This window comes from Bos grunniens, chromosome 15, assembly GCF_055505025.1.
Source record: "Bos grunniens cultivar Pamir isolate PY7600 chromosome 15, Bosgru_T2T1.0, whole genome shotgun sequence".
NCBI classification, from domain to species: domain Eukaryota; kingdom Metazoa; phylum Chordata; class Mammalia; order Artiodactyla; family Bovidae; genus Bos; species Bos grunniens.
The window spans coordinates 17,010,405-17,036,933 of NC_141179.1; the positions used below are offsets into that span (position 1 = coordinate 17,010,405).

Below are 26,529 nucleotides of genomic sequence, written 5' to 3' on the forward strand. Positions count from 1 at the left end.
TCTCTATGATTTTGCTCTTTTTTCTCAGATCCATCTGTTTCTGAGAGAGATATATTAAAGTTTCTCACTGTAACCCAACTCAAATTTCCTCTATAGTTTTCTAGAGTTTTTTCATTAGATTAAGTTTAGATTTTAAAATGTGTCACACCCATATTGAAATATCATTCACATACAATAAAAATCACTCATTTAAACTGGGTTTTTAGATAAGTGTGCAGCTGATACCACAATCAATTTTGGAATATTTTATCACTTCATAAAGAAATCCTATACTCATTAGCAATCAATTCTTAATTGCTCATGCTTAACATATTTACCTACGATTTTGCAGGTTTATGTCTCTTAGGTCTTATTTGTAATTTGTGATTTTGTTGTATAATGGCTCTATCCTGATTAGCACTTTTAACCTTAATTTCACCTTGTTTGATATTAATACTCTTCTTCTGTGCTTTTATTCTTCTTCTAGTTTCTTGAAAATTTTTGTCTAACATTTATCTTCAATCATTTTTTAAAATCATCTTATTTTCTCTAATTTAAAAGTTATTATATATATATGCAATTCTTATATAATGGATTGAAAATTTCTGCCATTTGATTGGCATATTGATTTGTTTATACTTAATGCAATGCATAAATAATGGCTTCCTTTCTTCCTTAGTTAGCTTTCCTTTCTTGTTACTAAAGTTAGATCTGTGTGTATTCTTCATTTTTTAAAAACAAAATATCACTTATTTCCCTACTAAGAATATATTTTTTCTCTAGTTGTCAGATCCCATTTCAGTTCAGTTTAGTTCAGTTGCTCAGTCGTGTCTGACTCTTTGCGACCCCTTGAACCACAGCACACCAGGCCTCCCTGTCCATCACCAACTCCCAGAGTTTACCCAAACTCATGTCCATTCAGTTGGTGATGCCATCCAGCCATCTCATCCTCTGTCATACACTTCTCCCACCCTCAATCTTTCTCAGCATCAGGGACTTTGCATTTGTTTTTTAAATTTTAAATTTTATTTTATTTTTTAACTTTACAGTATTGTATTGGTTTTGCCATATATCAACATGACTCTGCCACAGGTATACACATGTTCCCCCTCCTGAACCCTCCTCCCTCCTCCCTCCCCGTACCATCCCTCTGGGTCGTCCCAGTGCACCAGCCCCATCCAGCATCAGGATGCAGGATGCTTTTCAAATGAGTCAGTTCGTCACATCAGGTGGCCAAAGTATTAGAGTTTCAGCTTCAACATCAGTCCTTCCAATGAACACCCAGGACTGGTCTCCTTTAGGATGGACTGGTTGGATCTCTTTGCAGTCCAAGGGACTCTCAAGAGTCTTCTCCAACACCACAGTTCAAAAGCATCAATTCTTCGGCACTCAGCTTTCTTTATAGTCCAACTCACATTGATACATGACTACTGGAAAAACCATAGCCTTGACTAGACAGACCTTTGTTGACAAAGTAATATCTCTGCTTTTCACTATGCTGTCTAGGTTGGTCATAACTTTCCTTCCAAGGAATAAGCGTCTTTTAATTTCATGGCTGTCATTATCATCTGCAGTGATTTTGGAGCCCAGGAAATTAAAGTCAGCCACTCTTTCCACTGTTTCCCCATCTATTTGCCATGAAGTGATGGGACCGGATGCCATGATTTTAGTTTTCTGAATGTTGAGCTTTAAGCCAACTTTTTCACTCTCCTCTTTCACTTTCATCAAGAGGCTCTTTACTTCTTCACTTTCTGCCATAGGGTGGTATCATCTGCATACCTGAGGTTATTGATATTTCTCCTGGCAATCTTGATTCCAGCTTGTGCTTCTTCCAGCCCAGTGTTTCTCATGATGTACTCTGCATATAAGTTAAATAAGCAGGGTGACGATATACAGCCTTGACGTACTCCTCTTCCTATTTGGAACCAGTCTGTTGTACCTGTTGCATACAGGCTTCTCAAGAAAAAGAAATGCAAAAAAGCAAAATGGCTGCCCAAGGAGGCCTTAAAAATAGCTGTGAAAAGAAGAGAAGTGAAAAGGAAAGGAGAAAAGGAAAGATATACCCATTTTAATGTAGAGTTTCAAAGAATAGCAATGAGAGACAAGAAAGCCTTCCTCAGTGATCAGTGCAAAGAAATAGAGGAAAACAATAGAATGGAAAAGACTAGAGATCTCTTCAAGAAAATTAGAGATACCAAGGGAACATTTCATGCAAAGATGGGCACAATAAAGGACAGAAATGGTAGGGACCTAACAGAAGCAGAAGATATTAAGAAGAGGTGGCAAGAATACACAGAAGTGTACATTAAAGACCTTCACTACCTAGATAATCACGATGGTGTGATCACTCATACTCACCTAGAGCCAGACATCCTGGAATGGGTGAGCCTTAGGAAGCATCACTACAAACGCAAGTAGTGGAGGTGATGGAATTCCAGTTGAGCTATTTTAAATCCTGAAAGATGATGCTTTGAAAGTGCTGCACTCAATATGTCAGCAAATTTGGAAAACTCAGCAGTGGCCACGTGACTGGGAAAGGTCAGTTTTCATTCCAATCCCAAAGAAAGGAAATGTCAAAGAATGCTCAAACTACCGCACAATTGCTCTAGGAAAATAATGCTCAAAATTCTCTAAGCCAGGCTTCAACAATACGTGAACCATGGACTTCCAGATGTTTAAGCTGGTTTTTAAAAAAGGCAGAGGAACCAGAGATCAAATTGCCAACATCCACTGGATCATTGAAAAAGCCAGAGAGTTCCAGAAAAACATCTATTTCTGCCTTATTGACAATGCCAACGCATTTGACTGTGTGGATCACAATAACTGTGGAAAAATCCCATTTATAAGAGGCCTTTAGAATTCTGTTAGTACTTTTTCTTTTCCCCGCTTCCCCATTGTTTCTTCCAGGCTTTCCTCATAGCTCAGTTGGTAAAGCATCTGCCTTCAGTGCAGGAGACCTGGGTTCTAACTCTGGGTTGGGAACATCCCCTGGAGAAGGGAAAGGCTACCAACTCCAGTATTCTGGTCTGGAGAATTCCATGGACTATACAGTCCATGGGGTTGCAAAGAGTTGGACATGACTGAGCGACTTTCACTTTTGTTTCTTCACGGCCTCCCAACTCTTGGGTATTGCTGAGGTTGTTTAGTTCCAGATTATCAATAAAATTTACCTTGTACTTGTCAATTGTTTCACTTTCTTCCTATTTCAATAATCTGTATTTATATTTACATTACAAATTATCAACAACAAAAAAAAGCTGTCATTGACAGATTGTGTGTTGCAGGGTTCATTGCTCCGTGATGTTTTTACTTTTTCAATCTTGTTTTTTACCAGAATACCTCCTCTGCATTTGTTGTTTGGTTAAAGTGTTTTCTCAGTTATTTTGGAATATCTGCCAGATATCTTGGCTGGGTAATGAAACATTAGATTTACATTCTGTTCCAAATATATTATTTCACTATCATGTAGCTTTAAGAGTTGCAAATAAGAATATGATTTTTAAGGTTTTTGAAAACTACTTGTTCTTTCCTGCAACTTAAGAGATTTTATCTCTGTATTTCAGGAATTTAAGCAGATGTACAGTAAAATTTAGTTTACCTACACTTAAATATATGATACATGCTGTGTTCTATGGAAAGAAATGCCACACATACAATAAAGAAAGAAATTACCCTAAAATAGTAGAAACTTTCTGTTTAACCCTTCATAACCTTATATTAACTGTTCATTGATAAGAATCTTTCTTTTTTACTATTATCCCAACAGTTTTACTTATTTAATATTAAGTACTCAAGTTAAAGTTTTTATCCCACCTCACCAAGGTGCAAATGAGACTGTATTGATAGCTCAGACTCAAAACAGTTTTCCTTAAAATTACACTTTAGGAAGTGCGATTTATTTTGTCTTTCTTTGTTATTATTTAGACATATATAATCAGTTCAGTTCAGTTTAGTTGCTCAGTTGGGTCCAACTCTTTGAGACATCATGGAGTGCAGCACACCAGGCTATCCTGTCCACCAACTCTCAGAGCTTGCTCAAACTCATATCCATCCAGTTGGCGATGCCATCCAGACATTTCATCCTCTGTCGACCCCTTCTCCTCCTGCCTTCAATCTTTCCCAGAGTCAGGGTCTTTTACAGTGAGTCAGTTCTTCACATCAGGTGGCCAAAGTATTGGTTTCAGGTTCAGCATCAGTCCTTCCAGTGAATATTCAGGACTGATATCCTTTAGGATGGACTGGTTGGATTTCCTTGCAGTCCAAGGGACTCTCAAGAATTTTCTCCAACACAGTTCTAAAGCATCAATTCTTTCAGTGCTCTTTCTTTCTTTATAGTCTCAACTCTCACATCCATACTTGATCATGGAAAAACCATAGCTTTGACTAGACGCACCTTTGTTGCAAAGTTATGTCTCTGCTTTTTATTTTTTTTTATTTAATTTTATTTTTTAACTTTACAATATTGTATTGGTTTTGCCATATATCGAAATGAATCCGCCACAGGTATACATGAGTTTCCCATCCTGAACTCTCCTCCCTCCTCCCTCCCCATACCATCCCTCTGCGTCGTCCCAGTGCACCAGCCCTGAGCATCCAGTATCATGCATCGAACCTGGACTGGCGACTCATTTCATATATGATATTATACATATTTCAATGCCATTCTCCCAAATCATCCCACCCTCTCCCTCTCCCACAGAGTCCAAAAGACTGTTCTATACATCTGTGTCTCTTTTGCTGTCTCACATACAGGGTTATGATTACCATCTTTCTAAATTCCATATATATGCATTAGTATACTGTATTGGTGTTTTTCTTTCTGGCTTACTTCACTCTGTATGATAGGCTCCAGTTTTCCATCCACCTCATTAGAACTGATTCAAATGTATTCTTTTTAATGGCTGAGTAATACTCCATTGTGTATATGTACCACTGCTTTCTTATCCATTCATCTGCTGATGGACAACTAGGTTGCTTCCATGTCCTGGCTATTATAAACAGTGCTGCGATGAACACTGGGGTACATGTGTCTCTTTCAGTTCTGGTTTCCTCAGTGTGTATGCCCAGCAGTGGGATTGCTGGATCATAAGGCAGTTCTATTTCCAGTTTTTTAAGGAAGATCCACACTCTTCTCCATAGTGGCTGTGCTAGTTTGCATTCCCACCAACAGTGTAAGAGGGTTCCCTTTTCTCCACACCCTCTCCAGCATTTATTGTTGTAGACTTTTGGATTGCAGCCATTCTGACTGGCGTGAAATGGTACCTCATAGTGGTTTTGATTTGCATTTCTCTGATAATGAGTGATGTTGAGCATCTTTTCATGTGTTTGTTAGCCATCTGTATGTCTTCTTTGGAGAAATGTCTATTTAGTTCTTTGGCCCATTTTTTGATTGGGTCATTTATTTTTCTGGAATTGAGCTGTAGGAGTTGCTTGTATATTTTTGAGATTAGTTGTTTGTCAGTTGCTTCATTTGCTATTATTTTCTCCCATTCTAAAGGCTGTCTTTTTACCTTGTTTATGGTTTCCTTTGTTGTGCAGAAGCTTTTAAGGCTAATTAGGTCCCATTTGTTTATTTTTGCTTTTATTTCCAATATTCTGGGAGGTGGGTCATAGAGGATCCTGCTGTGATATATGTCGGAGAGTGTTTTGCCTATGTTCTCCTCTAGGAGTTTTATAGTTTCTGGTCTTACGTTGAGATCTTTAATACATTTTGAGTTTATTTTTGTGTATGGTGTTAGAAAGTGCTCTAGTTTCATTCTTTTACAAGTGGTTGACCAGTTTTCCCAGCACCACTTGTTAAAGAGATTGTCTTTAATCCATTGTGTATTCTTGCCTCCTTTGTCAAAGATAAGGTGTCCATATGTGCATGGTTTTATCTCTGGGCTTTCTATTTTGTTCCATTGATCAATATTTCTGTCTTGTGCCAGTACCATACTGTCTTGATGACTGTGGCTTTGTAGTAGAGCCTTAAGTCAGGTAGGTTGATTCCTCCAGTTCCATTCTTCTTTCTCAAGATAGCTTTGGCTGTTCGAGGTTTTTTGTGTTTCCATACAAATTGTGAAATTATTTGTTCTAGCTCTGTGAAGAATACCGTTGGTAGCTTGATAGGGATTGCATTGAATCTATAAATTGCTTTGGGTAGTATACTCATTTTCACTATATTGATTCTTCCAATCCATGAACATGGTATATTTCTCCATCTATTAGTGTCCTCTTTGATTTCTTTCACTAGTGTTTTATAGTTTTCTATATATAGGTCTTTAGTTTCTTTAGGTAGATATATTCCTAAGTATTTTATTCTTTTCGTTACAATGGTGAATGGAATTGTTTCCTTAATTTCTCTTTCTGTTTTCTCATTATTAGTGTATAGGAATGCAAGGGATTTCTGTGTGTTGATTTTATATCCTGCAACTTTACTATATGCATTGATTAGCTCTAGTAATTTTCTGGTGGAGTCTTTAGGGTTTTCTATGTAGAGGATCATGTCATCTGCAAACAGTGAGAGTTTTACTTCTTCTTTTCCAATTTGGATTCCTTTTATTTCTTTTTCTGCTCTGATTGCTGTGGCCAAAACTTCCAAAACTATGTTGAATAGTAATGGTGAAAGTGGGCACCCTTGTCTTGTTCCTGACTTTAGAGGAAATGCTTTCAATTTTTCACCATTGAGGATAATGTTTGCTGTGGGTTTGTCATATATAGCTTTTATTATGTTGAGGTATGTTCCTTCTATTCCTGCTTTCTGGAGAGTTCTTATCATAAATGGATGTTGAATTTTGTCAAAGGCTTTCTCTGCATCTATTGAGATAATCATATGGTTTTTATTTTTCAATCTGTTAATGTGGTGTATTACATTGATTTGCAGATATTGAAGAATCCTTGCATCCCTGGGATAAAGCCCACTTGGTCATGGTGTATGATCTTTTTAATGTGTTGTTGGACTCTGATTGCTAGAATTTTGTTAAGAATTTTTGCACCTATGTTCATCAGTGATATTGGCCTGTAGTTTTCTTTTTTTGTGGGATCTTTGTTAGGTTTTGGTATTAGGGTGATTGTGGCCTCATAGAATGAGTTTTGAAGTTTACCTCCCTCTGCAATTTTCTGGAAGAGTTTGAGTAGGATAGGTGTTAGCTCTTCTCTAAATTTTTGGTAGAATTCAACTGTGAAGCCGTCTGGACCTGGGTTTTTGCTTGCTGGAACATTTCTGATAACAGTTTCAATTTCCATGCTTGTGTTGGGTCTGTTAAGATTTTCTATTTCTTCCTGGTCCAGTTTTGGAAAGTTGTACTTTTCTAAGAATTTGTCCATGTCTTCCCTGTTGTCCTTTTTATTGGCATATAAGTGCTGATAGTAGTCTGCCGGGGTCCAGCCCTGGCTGATCCAGGGTATTCGAAGGAGAGATGGCTTTGGCGACTATTTATTTATTTACTTATCTATCAAAGATATAAAGAGTAATAGAATGAGGATAGCTCAGTAGGAAGATTCAGTGGAGAAAAGAAGCTGAGTAGCTTGGTTTATGCGGAAAATCAATATAACCCATGACACCAGGTTAGCTCTGACCACGGAGGCCACAGGTGCCCTCTCAAATAGCAGAAGATGCCCCACCTTAGACACCTTCTCGAGTGGGTCTTAGAAGCCCAGGCAAATAAATGGTCACAGAGGATATCCACGCTCCAGATGGAGACTCAGCTGGAAGTTAAGGGGAAGAATGACATGGGGAGACCAAGCGTTGATGAGCAAGGCCCATAGCTTTATTTTCAACAGGGGTTTTTATACCCTAAGTTACACATAGAGGATAATAGGGGATGCAAAGTCAGCAGTTTTTGATCCTTATCAAAAACCAGGGTTTCTTTCCTGCAAATTTATCGTATACAAATGGTTTAGGTGATTTACATCATCTTCTGGCCAGAAGGCCTATTAACATTTTATGACTCTTGACAAGGACTTATCAACAAAGATTTATTTTCTCTAAGAGTAATTATTTTAAGGTTTGGCGCCATCTTTCGAAGATAAAATTGCATTCCTATAGGGCGGATGTGTAATGGGTTTACAACAAAGGAAAGAAATTATTACCTTAAGGGTCTAAAGTTACTAACACCAAGGCCACTACTTATTTTTTCTACATACCAACTATATTAATTAATACACATTCAAGGATACAATACAGGGGATGTGAAAACTTGGCAACAAGCATTGGCTGGTCAAGGAAATCTTTTACTAGTTTTATTCTGACAGTTTCTAACTCTAGGAGAGGCTCTAAGGTGTTTGAATATCTTAAGCTTCCCGTGCCTCTGGAGGCTGGGAGACTGTAAACAATTGTATGCATAGCTGTAGGTGTCCGGGTAAACTTGTCAGGCGAGTTAGAGAGCCCTCTGAGGGGTTTGGATTTAAACACTCCTAATTGCCCAGGAACTTTATTAATTGCAGCTGTAAGTTAACTCTTAGACAGAGAGAGTGAGATGGTGGTGGGGGACAGCCCCCAGTAAAGTCAGAGGTGAGAGCACAAAGCAATTAAGTAGGCAGACTCTGGTTTTTTGGGGGTAGATGCTCGAGAATATCCAGGGGGACTCCTGAGGCTTGATCCCACCTTTGCGTATGCCTAACCTCCTTCCTCATGACCTTTGTCACGAGTGGAATGTCTCTCGCAGGCTCCCGGCAATAGTCTCTTATGATCCTTTGTATTTCTGTGTTGTCTGTTGTGCTCTCTCCATTTTCATTTCTAATTTTATTGATTTGATTTTTCTCCCTTTGTTTCTTGATGAGTCTGGCTAATGGTTTGTCAATTTTATTTATCCTTTCAAAGAACCAGCTTTTGGCTTTGTTGATTTTTGCTATGGTCTCTTTTGTTTCTTTTGCATTTATTTCTGCCCTAATTTTTAAGATTTCTTTCCTTCTACTAACCCTGGGGTTCTTCATTTCTTCCTTTTCTAGTTGCTTTAGGTGTAGAGTTAGGTTATTTATTTGACTTTTTTCTTGTTTCTTGAGGTATGCCTGTATTGCTATGAACTTTCCCCTTAGGACTGCTTTTACTGTGTCCCACAGGTTTTGGGTTGTTGTGTTTTCATTTTCATTCGTTTCTATGCAAATTTTGATTTCTTTTTTTATTTCTTCTGTGATTTGTTGGTTATTCAGCAGCGTGTTGTTCATCCTCCATATGTTGGCATTTTTAATAGTTTTTCTCCTGTAATTGAGATCTAATCTTACTGCATTGGGGTCAGAAAAGATGCTTGGAATGATTTCAATTTTTTTGGATTTACCAAGGCTAGATTTATGGCCCAGGATGTGATCTATCCTGGAGAAGGTTCCATGTGCGCTTGAGAAAAAGGTGAAATTCATTGTTTTGGGATGAAATGTCCTATAGATATCAATTAGGTCTAACTGGTCTATTGTATCATTTAAAGTTTGTGTTTCCTTGTTAATTTTCTGTTTAGTTGATCTATCCATAGGTGTGAGTGGGGTATTAAAGTCTCCCACTATTATTGTGTTATTGTTAATTTCTCCTTTCATACTTGTTAGCATTTGTCTTACATATTGCGTGCTCCCATGTTGGGTACATATATATTTATAATTGTTATATCTTCTTCTTGGATTGATCCTTTTATCATTATGTAGTGACCGTCTTTATCTCTTTTCACAGCTTTTGTTTTAAAGTCTATTTTATCTGATACGAGTATTGCTACTCCTGCTTTCTTTTGGTCCCTATTTGCATGGAAAATTTTTTTCCAGCCCTTCACTTTCAGTCTGTATGTGTCCCCTGTTTTGAGGTGGGTCTCTTGTAGACAACATATGTAGAGGTCTTGTTTTTGTATCCATTCAGCCAGTCTTTGTCTTTTGGTTGGGGCATTCAACCTATTTACGTTTAAGGTAATTATTGATAAGTATGATCCCGTTCCCATTTACTTTATTGTTTTGGGTTTGAATTTATACACCCTTTTTGTGTTTCCTGTCTAGAGAATATTCTTTAGTATTTGTTGGAGAGCTGGTTTGGTGGTGCTGAATTCTTTCAGCTTTTGCTTGTCTATAAAGCTTTTGATTTCTCCTTCATATTTGAATGAGATCCTTGCTAGGTGCAATAATCTGGGCTGTAGGTTATTTTCTTTCATCACTCTAAGTATGTCTTGCCATTCCCTCCTGGCTTGAAGAGTTTCTATTGAAAGATCAGCTGTTATCCTTATGGGAATTCCCTTGTGTGTTATTTGTTTTTTTTTCCTTGCTGCTTTTAATATTTGTTCTTTGTGTTTGATCTTTGTTAATTTGATTAATATATGTCTTGGGGTGTTTTTCCTTGGGTTTATCCTGTTTGGGACTCTCTGGGTTTCTTGGACTTGAGTGATTATTTCCTTCCCCATTTTAGGGAAGTTTTCAACTATTATCTCCTCAAGTATTTTCTCATGGTCTTTCTTTTTGTCTTCTTCTTCTGGGACCCCTATGATTCAAATGTTGTAGTGTTTAATATTGTCCTGGAGATCTCTGAGATTGTCCTCATTTCTTTTAATTCGTTTTTCTTTTGTCCTCTCTGATTCATTTATTTCTACCATTCTATCTTCTAATTCACTAATCCTATCTTCTGCCTCTGTTATTCTACTATTTGTTGCCTCCAGAGTGTTTATCTCATTTATTGCATTATTCATTATATATTGACTCTTTTTTATTTCTTCTAGGTCCTTGTTAAACCTTTCTTGCATCTTCTCAATCCTTATCTCCAGGCTATTTATCTGTGATTCCATTTTGATTTCAAGATTTTGGATCAATTTCACTATCATTATTTGGAATTCTTTATCAGGTAGATTCCCTATCTCTTCCTCTTTTGTTTGGTTTGGTGGGCATTTATCCTGTTCCTTTACCTGCTGGGTATTCCTCTGTCTCTTCATCTTGTTTAAATTGCTGAGTTTAGGGTGTCCTTTCTGTATTCTGGCAGTTTGTGGAGTTCTCTTTATTGTGGCATTTCCTCACTCTGTGTGGGTTTGTACAGGTGGCTTGTCAAGGTTTCTTGGTTAGGTTAGCTTGTGTCCGTGTTCTGGTGGGTGGAGCTGGATTTCTTCTCTCTGGAGTGCAATGCAGTGTCCAGTAATGAGTTATGAGATGTCTATGGTTTTGGGGTGACTTTGGGCAGCCTGTATCTTGGAGCTCAGGGCTGTGTTCCTGTGTTGCTGGAGAATTTGCTTGGTATGTCTTGCCCTGGAACATATTGGCCCTTGTGTGGTGCTTGGTTTCAGTGTAAGTATGGAGGCGTTTGATGAGCTCCTGTCAATTAATGTTCCCTGGAGTCAGGAGTTCCCTGGAGTCAGGGTTTGGACTTAAGCCTCCTGCTTCCAGTTATCGGTCTTATTTTTACAGTAGTTTCAAAACTTCTCCTTCTATACAGCACCATTGATAAAACATCTAGGTTAAAGATGAAAAGTTTCTCTACCATGAGGGTCACCCAGAGAGGTTCACAGTGTTACATGGAGAAGAGAAGAGGGAAGAGGGAGTTAGAGGTGACCCAAATGAGATGAGGTGGAATCAACAGAGGAGAGAGCGGGCTATCCAGTAATCACTTCCTTATGTGCACTCCACAGCTGGACCGCTCAGAGATGTTCACGGAGTTATACAGAGAAGAGAAGAAGGAGGAAGGAGACAGAGGTGGCCAGGAGGATAAAAGGGGGGAATGAAAAGGAGGGAGACAGATCCAGCCAGTAATCAGTTCCCTAAGTGTTCTCCACCATCTGGAACACACATAAATTCACTGAGTTGGGTAGAGTAGAGAAGGGTTAGGGAGGAGACACAGGCAACCTGGTGGAGAAAAAGGAGAGTCCAAAACGGGAGAGAGCAGTCAAGCCAGTAATCTCGCTCCCTAGTAAAAAATGGGTACCGAAGATTGGCTTCTTAAAGGTACAAAATTGGTAACAAATATATAAAAGCAAAAATTAAAAATCTAGAGTAGAATTTGGAATTTCAAAAATACAATGTTAAAGAAAATAAGAAGGAAAAGAAAGAGAGAAAAAGAGAAAAAAAAATCACAAAAATTTTAAAGGAAATATAGGTATAAAATTGATAACAAATACCAAAAAGCAAAAGTTAAAAATCTGGAGTAGAGTTTGGAATTTCAGATATGCAATGTTAAAGAAAAGGAAAGGAGAAAGAAAGAGAGAAAAGAAAAAAAAAAGTCACAAAAATTATTTTTTAAAAAAAGGTACAAAATTGATAACAAATACCAAAAAGCTAAAATTAAAAATCTAGAGTAGAGTTTGGAACTTCAAAAATACAATGTTAAAGAAAAGAAGGAAAAAAAAAAAAAAAAAACAAAGTCACAAAAATTATAAAAAAATATATATATGAAGTTTGCTTTAAAAAAAATAGGGTCTTTTTTTTTTTTTTTTTGCAAAGTAATAGTAGCTTATAAAAGTGAAAATTAAGGGAGTAATAGCGGACTTAAAAATTATTTGAAAATTAAAAAAAAAAAGAATGATCGTAAAAATAGAAAAAATATATCTAGGACTTTCTCTGGTGTTGTTGTGGGTATTCTGGGGTCAGTTCATTTTCGGCTAGTTCCTTGGTCCGGCTTATATTTCTCAAGATCTATAGGCCCCTTCCTATGTAGTCGGTACTAACCACAGGGTTTTAATCTATTGCCTGTAGCTTCCAAGGCAGTTCCCTCTGTTATAGCTTCTTCTGTTTGCTGGTGTCTTCAGTGTCTGATTTCCGCCCTGACACAAGGGGCGGTGGTGGACACTTTTTTTTTTTTTTTTTTTTAGGCTCCCTTGTTCAGTCGCACTGTGGGGAGGGAGGGAGGGATGCTGCAAACAAATAACACTGATGTGTGCTTGCAGTGCCTCAACCACACTGGGCCTGCCCCCACTCATGGCGTGTGTAGCCTGCCTGCCCACACTGCTCAGGCTCTAGGTTGCTCCACCGGGAACTATCCAAGGCCAGCCCTGGGCTGCTTGCACCTCCCAGGTCTAAGCTGCTCAGGTTCAGGCACTCGGGTAGTCCTCAGAGGCGCAGACTCGGTTTGGGCCTGTTTTTTGTGCCCTTCCCAGGTCCGAGCAGCTCAGGTGATGAGGTGTTTGGTGAGCGTGATTGCTGTGACTTATCGCCTCCTCACAGCTTGGTTATCTAGGTGTACAACCAGCACACTTTCTCAGGTGGATGTTGACCGTCCAGAACCGCAAGAAGTTTTAGTTAGCAAAGAAGCCTGCTTACAGTTTTGTAGATAATGTCTCTCTGGGGCTGCCCCCTTCTGGCTCTGGCTGCCTGTCACCGGAGGGGGATGGTCTGCAGCCAGCCATCTCTGTTCAGTCCTTTGTTCCGTGCACGGGTCTGGCAGTGTCTTAGGTTAGGGCTGGCTTTTCGCCTGGTAGATATCCCACAGTCTGGTTTGCTAGCCCAAATTATTTCACTCAGATATCGCTCGGGGTATTCAGGCCAGATCCTTACTCTAAGTGGTGCAGCCCGCTCTGTGCCTCCCTGCCCAGCCCCCGCTTGCTAGTGGTGTGGGCAGGCTTCTGCGCTGCTTCTCCACTGGGGGAGTTACTGTAGGGCTCGCAATCTGTGGGTTTTAATTGTTTATTTATTTTTCTTCCCTGTTATGTTGCCCTCTGTGCTTCCAAGGCTCGGCACAGATTCAGCAGTGAGAATGTTTCCTGGTGTTTGGAAACTTCTCTCTTTTTAAGACTCCCTTCCCGGGAAGGAGCTCCATCCCCTCCCTCTTTTGTCTCTTTTTTTGTCCTTTATATATTTTCCTACCTCCTTTCGAAGACAATGGGTTGCTTTTCTGGGTGGCTGATGTCTTCTGCCAGCATTCAGAAGTTGTTTTGTAGAATTTACTCGGCGTTTAAATGTTCTTTTGATGAATTTGTGGGGGAGAAAGTGTTCTCCCCGTCCTATTCCTCCGCCATCTTAGCTCCTCCTCCTCTGCTTTTTAATATGCTGTTGAGGTTTGTCATAGCTTTTCTTCCAAGGAGCAAGCATCAAGCATATTTAATTTTAGGGCTTCCCTGGTGGCTCAGATAGAATCTGCATGCAATGAGGGAGACCTGGGTTTGATCCCTGGGTTGAGAAGATCTCCTGGAGAAGGGAAAGGCTACCCACTCCAGTATTCTGGTCTGGAGAATTCCATGGACTGTATAGTTCATGGGGTCACAAAGAGCTGGACATGTCTGAGACATATATGATATTTCCCCTTAAACTCTGGGATGTAGAGACTTATTTATTTGTAACTTGTCATGGCACTAGAGTTATATTCTTAAAAAGTGTCATCTGGGTTTCAAACATAGTTGAAAGATGTCTTATTGTCTTGCTAGATAAAATAATTTTTCTTGACAAATACTGTAAGCTGTCACTTATATGTGGAATCTAAAAAAGCCAAACTCATATAGAGAGTAGAATGGTGGTTCCTGGGGAACTAGGGGAAATGGGGAGCTATTCTAAGTTCTAGTTAGAAGGTGACTAAGTTTTGGAGATCTAATGCATTGCATTTTGATTATAGTTAACAATTGTGCATTATACATTGAAAGTTAAGAGCAGATTTTATTTAATTAATTAATTTATTTTTTTGCTAGGGCATGTCCTTCATTAAGGCTTTTGATACACATCATGAAATTGCCTTCCAGTGTACTACTTTGTATTTCTATTAGCAGTACAGGTGCTAGTTAAAAGTGACATGATTGTTTGTTTGTTTGTTTGTTTTAAATATTCTCATCTCAAAAGAAGAAATTGTAGTTATATGAAATGACAAAGGTTCAAACTAACGGTACAGTGCTAATCATTTTGCAGTATTTAAGTCTATCAAATCAACACTTTGTAAACCTTAAACTTGCACCATGTTTGTATCTCAATAAAGCTGGAAAAATTGTTTAAGAAGATAGTTATTTCCTTAAAATGTTGAAATCTCTTGAACTTGAAATACAGTTGTGGTATCATCTTCATAATGGCAGGAATCAAAGAGGAACTGAACTAAAGAGCCTCTTGATGAGGGGTAAGAGAAGAGTGAAAAAGCTGGCTTAAAATGAAACATTCAAGAAACTAAGATCATGGCATCCAATCCATTACTTCATGGCAAATAGATGCGGAAACAGTGGCAGAGTTTATTTTCTTGGGCTCCAAAAATCATTTCCAGGCTTCTCAGGTGTCACTGGTGGTAAGAACCCACCTGCCAATGCAGGAGACACAAGAGACATGGGTTTGATCCCTGGGTCGGAAAGATCCCCTGAAGGAAATGGCAACCGACTCCAGTATTCTTGCCTGGAGAAGCCCATGGACAGAAGAGCCTATAGAGGAGCCTGGTAGGCTATAGTCCATATGGTCACAAAGAGTTGGACACAACTGAAGCGACTGTTAAGTTGGATACAACTGAAATGACACACACACACACAGATCACTGGATGGTGACTGCAGCCATGAAATTAAAAGACACTTGCTCCTTGGAAGAAAAAGTATGACAAACCTAGACAGTGTATTAAAAAAATAGAGACACTACTTTGTTGATAAAAGTCCATATAGTCACAGCTATGGTTTTTCCAGTAGTTATGTATGGATGTGTGCGTTGGACTGTAAATAAGGCTGAGCACCAAAGAACTGATGCTTTCAAATGGTGGTTCTGGAGAAGACTCTTGAGAGACCCTTAGACTGCAAGAAGATAAAACCAGTAAATCCTAAAGGAGATCAACCCTGAATATTCTTTGGAAAGACTGATGTTGAAGCTGAAACTCCAATACTTTGGCCACCTGATGTGAAGAGCCAACTCATTGGAAAAGACCTTGATGCTGGGAAAGACTGAGGGCAGGAGGAGAAGGGGGTGACAGAGGATGAGATGGTTGGATGGCATCACTGACTCGATGAACATGGGTTTGAGCAAGCTCTGGGAGATGGTGAAGGACAGGGAAGCCTGGTGTGCTGCAGTCCATGGGTTTGTAAAGAGTTGGACACAACTTAGCGATTGAACAATAACAACAAAAGTCAGGCAGAATGCTAGGCATTGATGATATATCAATGAGCAAGACATGCATTTTTTTCTGCCATGCAAATGTTTTACTCATTTAATATTGTACACAATATCACAGTTTACTACACATCATGTAGTATTAAACAGACTTCACTTTGAGACCTGGGTCTGTTACCTACAATTGTATGAACATGGTCAAGTTTCTTAGCATTCCTCGCTTTTAAAATGAGAGGCATTAAAAGTATCCACTTAATGGGAGTTTTTAAAAGTATATCTATAAAAATATTTGGCATACCACTTGGCACTGATTTCTGCATTCTTACTGGAACTACCTAATTTAATGAATATAATCTTATAGACTTTGCAGCATTTCTTTGGTATCTTTGACTCTACTCTCTTCACTCTGAAGTCCAACTTCTACATTGCTGATTAATTAGCAACTCATCCCAATACCCCTTTTCCCCAACCATTTCACACTTACTTCTTGCCCTCCTCTGACTATGCTGGGCTCTTCCACCTCCCTGCTTCATTCATATTTCATTACCACCTGTCTTTTAGAGTTCTTGTTCTCTCCTTGTTGGCCTTCTGAACATATACTTTTTCTACGAATTGCTTGTCAAACTCTATCTCCTTGAGGAGAAAGTCAGACATTCGTTTTCTCCATATTTCCATAGCTCCTGTGTGCCTGTTATAGTCGAGTCATTTGTAACATAATTATCTGTGGGGACCCATGAGATAAAAGGCTATGTCTTGTTGTCTTGGTATCCTTTGGTGTGGCACAAGTGTAGCTTGATTCTAGATGAATGTTTAGTTTCTATGAATGAATACTTAGTCACCCTGTGTTAGGCATTATGCTGGTGATAGCATGCACTTATGTATGCCCCAAGAGGTACACAATGTGAAGTTGGATGAGGAACATAAGATTCATGCAATGGATGAATGTACTATTTCATTTACAATTAAAGGGTGTCAGATTTAGCCTATTCATTGTTTTGAAGAGATAAATTAACAGTAATTTAAAATTTTTGGAATTTCCCTGATGGTCCAGTGGTTGAAAATCTGTCTTTCAATGCCGGGGATGTGTGTTTGATCCCATATGACATGGGGTAGGTAACTAAAACCGCCGCAACTACTGAGCCTGTGTGCTGCAATGAAAGATCCCGTGTGCCGTGCTGCAACTATGACCTGACACAGCCAAATAAATAAAGTTTTAAAAAAATATTCTTTCAACTTACCTGTTAGTGAAAACAGTTTCTTTGTAAGTTTTGCTCCTTTAAGGAATGTATTTTTATATACCCAAATTTCAAACTGTCCTAGCTTCTTATGGTATAAGTAGATGAGCATTATCTCTATGTTTCAAGTGATTTACTATAATTAGAGGGTGTGCTTCAATCATGAGTGGAATCTTGCATGTGACACTGAACTAAACTACTTGCTCTGTGCTTTCTAAATTTTGAGATGTTTAATGTGGACGTCTTGGGCATTGGATCATAGCATATTTGCAAAAGCTGAAGTGATCGTTCCTTAGTTTTAATTTTCAAGTTGTAAGAATGTTTTTCTTTTATCAGCTTGCACAGTTTAACAAGTGTGAAACCAAAAATATTTATTAGTTTATTTATTTATTTTTGTTTTTATTTATTTATTTTACTATTTACATATGTATTTTCTTTTTTTAATTTTTTAATTTTATTTTTTAGCTTTACAATATTGTATTGGTTTTACCATATATCAACATGAATCCTCCACACACGTGTATTAGTTTATTTAATATGGTAGTGTGTATAGAATTGCTATGTATAGTATTTGCATATAGTATTCAAAATAATTTAATTTTTGTTCATTGATACAAGTCACGTTAGCACAATGGTAGTCCTTAACATCATTTGAGTCTTAACCATTGTATCTCAGGTTCAGAAGTGCTTTTTAGAGCAACAAGAATTTCAAGTTCATAGACTGCTGTGCTTACAAAGTAGTTTTTAATTTGTTGCCTCTAGTGAATTATACTTACTTATTTTCTGGATGATTTTGGGTGACTGTGGCATTGGAAATAGGACATAAGCCTACTTTTTTTTAATCTGTGTTCTTAACAATTGTGAGAGTATTTTTAATGTTATGAAAGATGCAAGTTAGAAGAAATTCTCATTTTCTCACCTGTGCATGAAGACCCTAAGTCCTTTTAAGATACAAATCTTCAAAATATAGAAGAAAGCCTTGGGATATTTTCAGTGGTGCATGGAGTTTTGTTGTTCAGCAATGTAGTTAGATTATAACAATTTTATTTACAATGAATTTCATATTTAATAAGAATTAAATACTAAATTAAGAAGATCAAACCAGTCAATCCTAAAGGAAATCAACCCTGAATATTCACTGAAAGAACTGATGCTGAAGCTGAAGCTCCAATACTTTAGCCACCTAATGCAAAGAGTTGACTCGTTACAAAAGACCCTGTTGTTGGGAAAGATTGAAGACAAGAGAAGGTGATGACAGAGGATGAAATGTTTGGATGGCATCACCTACTCAGTGGACGTGAGTTTGAGCAAGCTCCGGGAGATGGTGAAGGACAGGGAAGCCTGGCATGCTGCAGTCCATGGGGTCACAAAGAGTCGGACATGACTGAGTGACTGAACAACAACAAGAAATTAATAATTAAAAAAAAATAGTAACAGTGAATATTGTCATTAAAGGAACATAAGTTTAATTTGTATTAGAATTTTTTAGTTACAGTATAGTGGTGATGATGTAAGGATTTTAGCAAGAAGTTTTAGGGAAGGGCATTTCAGACAGCTAGTAATCAAACCAGGAGATAATGGTTTATAATCCGAGAGAGAAGAGAGATTTAGGAGAAAGAGAAGATGAACACTGTCAAACTAAAGGGAAAAAAAAGCAACCAATGTTAAATAAGATAAGGACAAAATATGATATATTGGATTAACTAATTACAAAAACAGTTTCAAGGGAGCAGTTGGAGAAGGAGCCAGATTCAGTGAATATCATCTATCTTGTTTTCTTTCTTTCACACTTGAGAACTAGACAGAAAATTGCTATTATTATCAATTCTGACTGGCATTATTGTTAGTGAATACAACATATGTTGAAGTTCAGTCTAGTAACATGACAATATGAGATGAGTGATGATATTTTTATCCTAGCAGGTGACTTTCTCAGCTTCTGTCAAATATATTAAACTAAAATATATCTGAAATACTAATAAAGATACTGTTTTTAGCTTAGACTTTCTACTTCTCATTTTACATGGATTTTAAGAACTTTTTTGTCAAACCAACCTCTTAACTTGGCTCTCACAATATTTAGACTCTATAGTAAGCTTTCAAAAATATATAATGTATTTGGACTATGTTTTGTAACAATATTACTGACTCTGTTTTATCCCCTCACTTCTGGATGGGGAGAACTTATAGGGAATAGCAAACTAAGCCACAGACAACATAGACTGGTTTGCATTCTAACAGGACCCTAGCAAAGGGACCTGGCTTTTCCTGTCAGATTTTTGGGACCTCCTTATAAGATGAGATAGATAAGAAACAAAATATGAGTATATGTAAACAACATATAACTGATTTCAGCCAAAGTCAAAGAAGAAGCAATAGGGTAACTCTACAAAGAAGGTTTATTTACGATACAAACTCAACTCTTTCATCTGTGCAATGTTCTTCCTCAGGGTGGATCTTACTATTGATAGATCATATATGATCCTGCTTGAAATTACTATATAATGCATTGTGTATATTTATTTATCATTATAATTCCATTATTAAAAAGTAGATTTCCTTTTGCCATGGCATCTGGGAATAAGTATGAATTGAGAAAACAAAGACTTTTAACTCTGTCTGGTCAGATTCCTTTTCTAGTTTTGTCTGCTTTAGTTTTTGTGAATGAAAGAATGAATGCAGATCATTCCACATTTTTAATTCCTTGTTTTGTCTCTTCCTTCCTGGGGTCTAGCTGACCTGCATGTTTTCTTTGAGATTACTATTGTAACTTAAGCAATTCTGTTTGTTCAAGATAACCTGGTGCTTGTCTCTGCTTGTGTACCATAGAGTCCCTCTCTGGTTATATTTCCCATTTAGCAAATGAATTGTGATAATTAAAATAATAATATTGAATGGACATAATAGCCTCTTAAAAATTATTCAGTGGTGAAGGAAATTGCTAAGTAAAATATAATATTCATGGTAATTACAGCAAATGGGATGTAATATTGAAAAACAGCTAGATTAGCAGCTTTTAAAAAGATCATGCTCCACGGGTTGAGGGGACCCAGGAATGAATAGGTGGAGCACAACGGATTTTAAGGCAGCAAAACTACTCTGCATGATACTAAAATGGTGGGCACATATTATTACACATTTTTCAAAACTCAAGGACATATAACATCAAGAGTGAAAATTATGAACTTTGTTTTAAAGTAAACTAGGAACTTTGGATGATAATGTTATATAAATATAGGTTCATTGATTGTAACAAATGTACCACTGTAGTGTGCAATATCAATAGTTTCCAGGGGAGGAGGTTGTGTGCGGGAAGTGAACGGGGGTACATGGACAATATATTTATATTCAACTAAGTTTTCCTATGTATCTAAAACTACTCTAAAAATATTTAAAATCAAACAACAACAAAATGTTTATGCTCATTAACGTCTTAGAAGCATCCAGAAGATGAACTGAAATTTACTTTCTCTAAATCAAAATGAATGACTTAACCTACTGGGGAAATTTGTGTACCCAAGGGGACTGCTTCTCTTGCTTTGGTCACTAGCTACTCTTCTGATAAACATTTAAGAAGCTATAAATTCAATTACTTGTATTATATCTTTTTAACATTTGCTTCCATTTACCCCTAGGTTTGAAGTTTGAGGAAATCCAAGAAAGATTTGGTGAGGAGTTCTTTAATATATGCTTTGATGACAATGAGAGAGTCCTTCGAGCTGTAGGTGGCACATTGCAGGACTTTTTTAATGGCTTTGATGCTTTGTTGGAACATATTAGAACTTCTTTTGGAAAACAGGCCACTCTAGAGTCACCATCATTCCTATGCAAAGAGCTCCGTGAAGGTACTCTTATACTCCACTACTTCCACCCTCACCACATTGTGGGGTTTGCAATGCTTGGAATGATTAAGGCTGCGGGAAAGAAGATCTATCGGCTGGATGTGGAAGTGAACCAGGTCGCTGAGAAACTGTGCTCTGATGGTTCAAACCCAGGCAATTGTAATGGCCTCGCTTTCCTTATCAGACAATGTGCAAATGCTAATATCACGAAGAACCTTCCTCAGGGAACATCCCAAGTTCCTGCGGACCTCAGAATTAGCATCAACACCTTCTGCAGAGCCTTCCCTTTTCACTTGATGTTTGACCCCCACATGTCAGTCCTTCAGCTGGGGGAAGGCCTAAGGAAGCAGCTCCGATGTGACACTCACAAAGTGCTCAAGTTTGAGGACTGCTTTGAGATCATTTCTCCGAAGGTTAATGCCACCTTCGAAAGGGTTCTGCTGCGCCTGTCCACCCCATTTGTGATTAGGACCAAGCCTGAGGCTTCTGGCACTGAGAATAAAGACAAGGTAAGTGGCCATGTTGATATGGGTGATAGGAACTGGGAGATTTCATAATTCTTTTAGTATATTACATGCTGGCGGTACTTATAATTATTTAGGCAAGAGAACCTAGAGTGCCATTTAGAAAATTACTGGTTTCTGGATATATATAAAAAGACTTGATCCTATTCCCAGCCATTTTGCATATTGTCTGCCTGTTTCATTAATCTATTTCATCACATAAAAAGCAGACATTTATTATTACTAGCCATGGTAATTACAAAAATGATAGGATTTACTAAAGACCTGATACTATAAATCCACGAATATTTCCACTGATTGAGTCAAGCTCTGAGAGAAATAGTAAGACTCATTTCAACATTGTGGGAATTGCTTGCCTTATCCTTAAATAAATATAAGTAAAAGCTAGCTACACTTTGATATGTTATGTTCTAAATTTCACAACCTAGGAACTCTGGTTTACATCCTATTTTTCTTAATATGCAGAACAATATATTAAGTGCCTATATAAAAATTTATAATTAAATTTTAGTGTTGAAAAAGAAACATTTCTTTAGAACATTTTCACTCCTTGAGAGAATACACTGGAATTATTCTATTTTTTAAATTTAAGGAATATTAAAGCGGTGGTTTTGCTTTCTAGAAGTATAGTATTTGGCTAGGAGGGTTTGAAGCATTTTGGGCCTTAAAATTGAAGTTAATATTATTGAAAATGTGCTTGAAGTAAAATACATTGTTGTCAATGTTGATTGCTTTATAGATTTTAGAACAATTAATTTAATTTAAAGTTACTGCTTCAAGTTTTCCCCCCTATATTTCATCTGGCTTGTATGTCTATTTAATTTGTATGTCACAGTACAAAATAGACACAATGAGAGGATGACTCAAATGTCAAGGCCCCCTGCAAGTTCCAATAATAGGAAACTGCTCATTAAGAAGATCCAATTATAATTTAAATATGTTAGTGGTGGTTTAAAAATAAACCAGCAATAGACAGCATTTTTATTTAAAATAGGGATAGCAGTCCTCTTGTTCTGTTTACATTTCTGCTTATTCACCTGGGTTTGCTAGAATGAGACATTCAGGAGGCTACAGTTAGTCCAAACAAAATTATAGTCAATAAAGTTATGACACGGAATCTTAACCAGATGAGTAATATTTTTCAGTTATTTTAGTGTCAAAATTATAGTTTTCTAAAACACGAAAAGAAGAAAATCAGAATTAAAAATGATGACCCTGTTGATAAATTTGGCCTTGATTCATGATTTCTGTAATTGCTGGCCTTGTTAATAGTTGTCTGAAGTTTCCAGTTTTATATTGGACTTTTATAAGAAAGTGCTATTTTTCAACAGTGTAAGATATTTATTCTTTAGTCTACAGTGAAGGCTTTCATTGGAATGTAACTATTTTGGCTATGCACATACTATCAGTTAGCTACCACCCTCTTCCATCAAAAAGAAAAGCAACAAAAAACAAGAGCTAATCATACAGCTGAATGATGGTAAATCATTTTCAGAGTGAACTGTATTGCTTTCACTAAACCATGATCTTTGTCATTTTGTGTTGTCAGTTAGGGTTAACCATATAGCTAGAGGCAGAATACTCCTGTGAGCAATTTGATGAGGTAGTCATCATCTTAGTTTCAGAGAATTTATATCTTTATTCTGCAGTAATAAGGTCTAAGGACATGTGTTGATTACCAGAAGCAAGAATGTCACTGAGAGGCATCTAATAGATTTCCAAAGAGAGGCAAAGGGGAATCTGATTTTCAACCAGGAAGAGCTCAATCTGTTATTAAGATTAAGTTAAATTATTTCCTGACAACTTAGGCTGCCTATCTTAGAGAGTTATTTGAAAAGATTAAATGATATAATCCATGTAAAATTCTTACATCCTTGGCTTCAGGGTTAAGTGTTGATTAAATGCTCATTATTATTAATTCTACCACTGTTATAATTATTGTTCCTTTCCTTTTGTAATATTCTTCCTATCCATTCACCTCTCTTCTTGCCTTATGGAAGTTAGTACTGGAGATCAGTAGGTTGAATAATTTTGGAGAAGTACCAGGTCTGCCTAACATCATCATGAAATATGATTTGGGTTTATCTTCTTAATAATGACTAGAAGACTATTTGTCACAAATGCTATAGGATTGGTTGTTTGAGTCTGCTTTTTTATTTATAGACTATCATTAAAGTCCCTAGCTTTCTTTTTTTTTTCTTTTTAATTTATTATTTTATTGAAGGATAATTGCATTACAGAATTTTGTTGTTTTCTGTCAAACCTCAACATGAATCAGCCATGGGTATACATATATCCCTTCCTTTTGAAACTCCCTCCCATCTTACTCCCCATCCCACCCTTCTAGGTTGATACAGAACACCTGTTTTGAGTTTCCTGAGTCATACAGCAAATTCTAGTTGGCTATTTTACATATGCTAATGTAAGATTCCATGTTACTCTTTCCATACAGCTCACCCTATCCTCCCCTTTCCCTATGTCCATAAGTCTATTATCTATGTCTCTTTCACCATTGCTGCCGTGTTAATAAATTCTTCAGTACCATTTTTTTAGATTCTGTATATATGCATTAGAATACAATATTTATCTTTCTGTTTCTGACTCACTTCACTTTGTATAATAGGTTCTAGGTTCATCCACCTCATCAGAACTGACTCAAATGCATTCTTTTTTATGGCTGAGTAATATTCCATTGTGTTTATGTACCACAACGTCTTTATCCATTCATCTGTCGATGGCTATCTAGGATGCGTCCATGTTCTAGGTATTGTAAACAGTGCTGCAATGAACAATGAGATACACGTGTCTTTTTCAATTTTGGTTTCCTCAGGGTATTTGCCTAGCAGTGGGATTGCTCTGTCATATGGTGGTTTTATTCCTAGCTTTTTTAAGGAATCTCCATACCATCTTCTAGGCTTCCCTCATAGCTCAGCCAGTAAAAAATACACCTGCAATGCAGGAGACCTGGTTTGATTCCTGGGTCGGGAAGGTCCATGGAGAAGGAGATGGCAACCCACTCCAGTATTCTTGCCTGGAAAATCCCATGGACAGAGGAGCTTGGCAGGCTATAGTCCATGGGGTCGCAAGAGTTGGATACGACTTAGAAACTAAAACACTACCACCATATCATCTTCCATAGTGGGTGTATCAATTTAGATTCCCACCAACAGTGCAAGAGCGTTCCCTTTTCTCCACACCCTCGCCAGCATTTATTGTTTGTAGACTTTTTGAGATGGCCATTTTGACTGGTGTGAGGTGATATCTCATTGTAGTTTTGATTTGCATTTCTCTAATAACGAGAGATGTTGAGCATCTTTTCATGACTTTGTTAGCCATCTGTATGTCTTTTTTGGAGAAATGTCTGTTTAGGTCTTCATCTCCTTTTTGATTGGGTTGTTTGTTCTCCTGGTATTGAGTTGTATGAGCTGCTTGTATATTTTGGACATTAATCCTTTGCCAGTTGTTTCAGTTGCTTTATTTTCTCTCATTGTGAGGGTTGTCTTTTCACCTTGCTTATAGTTTCCTTTGCTGTGCAAAAGTTTCTAAGTTTAATCAGGTCCCACTTGTTTACTTTGGTCTTTATTTCCATTACTCAAGGAGGTGGGTCATAGAGGGTGGGTCTTGCTGTGATTTATGTCATTGAGTGTTCTGCCTATCTTTTCCTCTAAGAGTTTTATAGTTTCTTGTCTTACATTTAGGTCTTTAATTCATTTTGAATTTATCTTTGTGTTTGGTGTTAGGAAGTGTCCTAATTTCATTCTTTTGCATATAGTTGTTCAGTTTTCCCAGCACCATTAATTGAAGAGGTTGTCTTTGCCCCATTGTATATTCTTGCCTCCTTTGTTAAAAATAAGGTACCCATAGGTGCATGGGTTTATTTCTGGACGTTCTATCTCGTTCCATTTGTCTATATTTCTGTTTTTATGCCAGTACCATACTGTCTTGATGACTGTAGCTTTGTAGTATAATCTGAAGTCAGGAAGGTTGATTCCTCCAGCTCCATTCTTCTTTCTGAAGACTGCTTTGGCTATTCAGGGTTTTTTTTGTTTGTTTGTTTCCACATGAACTGTGAAATTTTTGTTCTAGTTCTGTGAAAAATATCATTGGTAATTTGATAGGTGTAACACTGAATCTGTAGATTGCCTTTGACAGTATAGGCATTTTCACAATATTGATTCTTTCTACCCGGGAACATAGAATATCTCTCCATCTGTTTATGTCGTCTTTGATTTCTTTCATCAGTGTCTTATAATTTTCTGTGCTTAGTTCTTTTGTCGCCTTATGTAAGTTTACGCCTAGATATTTAATTCTTTTTGTTGCAGTGGTGAATGGGATTGATTCCCTAATTTCTCTTTCAGATTTTTCATTGTTAGTATATAGAAAGGCAAGTGATTTCTCTGCCTTGATTTTATATCCTGCAACTTTGCTAAATTCGCTGATTAGCTCTAGTAATTTTCTGATACTATGTTTAGGGATTTCTGTGTATAATATCATGTCATCTGCAAACAGTGAGAGCTTTACTTCTTCTTTTCTGATCTGGATTCATTTTATTTCCTTTTCTTCTCTGATTGCTGTAGCTAGGACGTCCAGAACTATGTTGAATAATAGTGATGAAAGTGGACACCCTTGTCTTGTTCCTGATCTTAGGGGGAATGCTTTCAGCTTTTCACCATTGGGAATAAAATTTGCTATAGGCTTATCATATATGGTCTTTATTGTGTTGTGGAAGGTTCCTTCTATGTCCATTTTTTGAAGTTTTAATCATATATTGGTGCTGAATAGCATCAAAGGCTTTTTCTGCATTTATTGAGATTATCATATGGTTTTTCTCTTTCAATTTGTTAATATGGTGTATCACATTGATTGATTTACATATAATAAGAGTCCTTGCATTCCTGGAATAAACCCAACTTGACCATGGTGTATGAGCTTTTTGATGTGTTGCTGAATTCTCTTTGCTAAAATTTTTTGAGGATTTTTGTATCTATGTCATCAGTGATATTGGCATGTAGGTTTCTTTTATTGTGTTGTCT

At 37.3% G+C, this 26,529-nt stretch overlaps 1 protein-coding gene across 2 annotated transcripts in view; it reads left to right on the top strand.

The window, feature by feature from the left end:
• Positions 1–26,529, top strand: part of GUCY1A2 (guanylate cyclase 1 soluble subunit alpha 2) — a 479,090-nt gene that overhangs the window by 149,423 nt on the left and 303,138 nt on the right. For both annotated transcript variants that reach the window (XM_086339009.1, XM_086339010.1), the window contains exon 4: positions 20,766–21,481. In XM_086339009.1, coding sequence (XP_086195135.1) covers positions 20,766–21,481 — 716 coding nt within the window. The remainder of the gene's footprint in view (positions 1–20,765; positions 21,482–26,529) is intronic.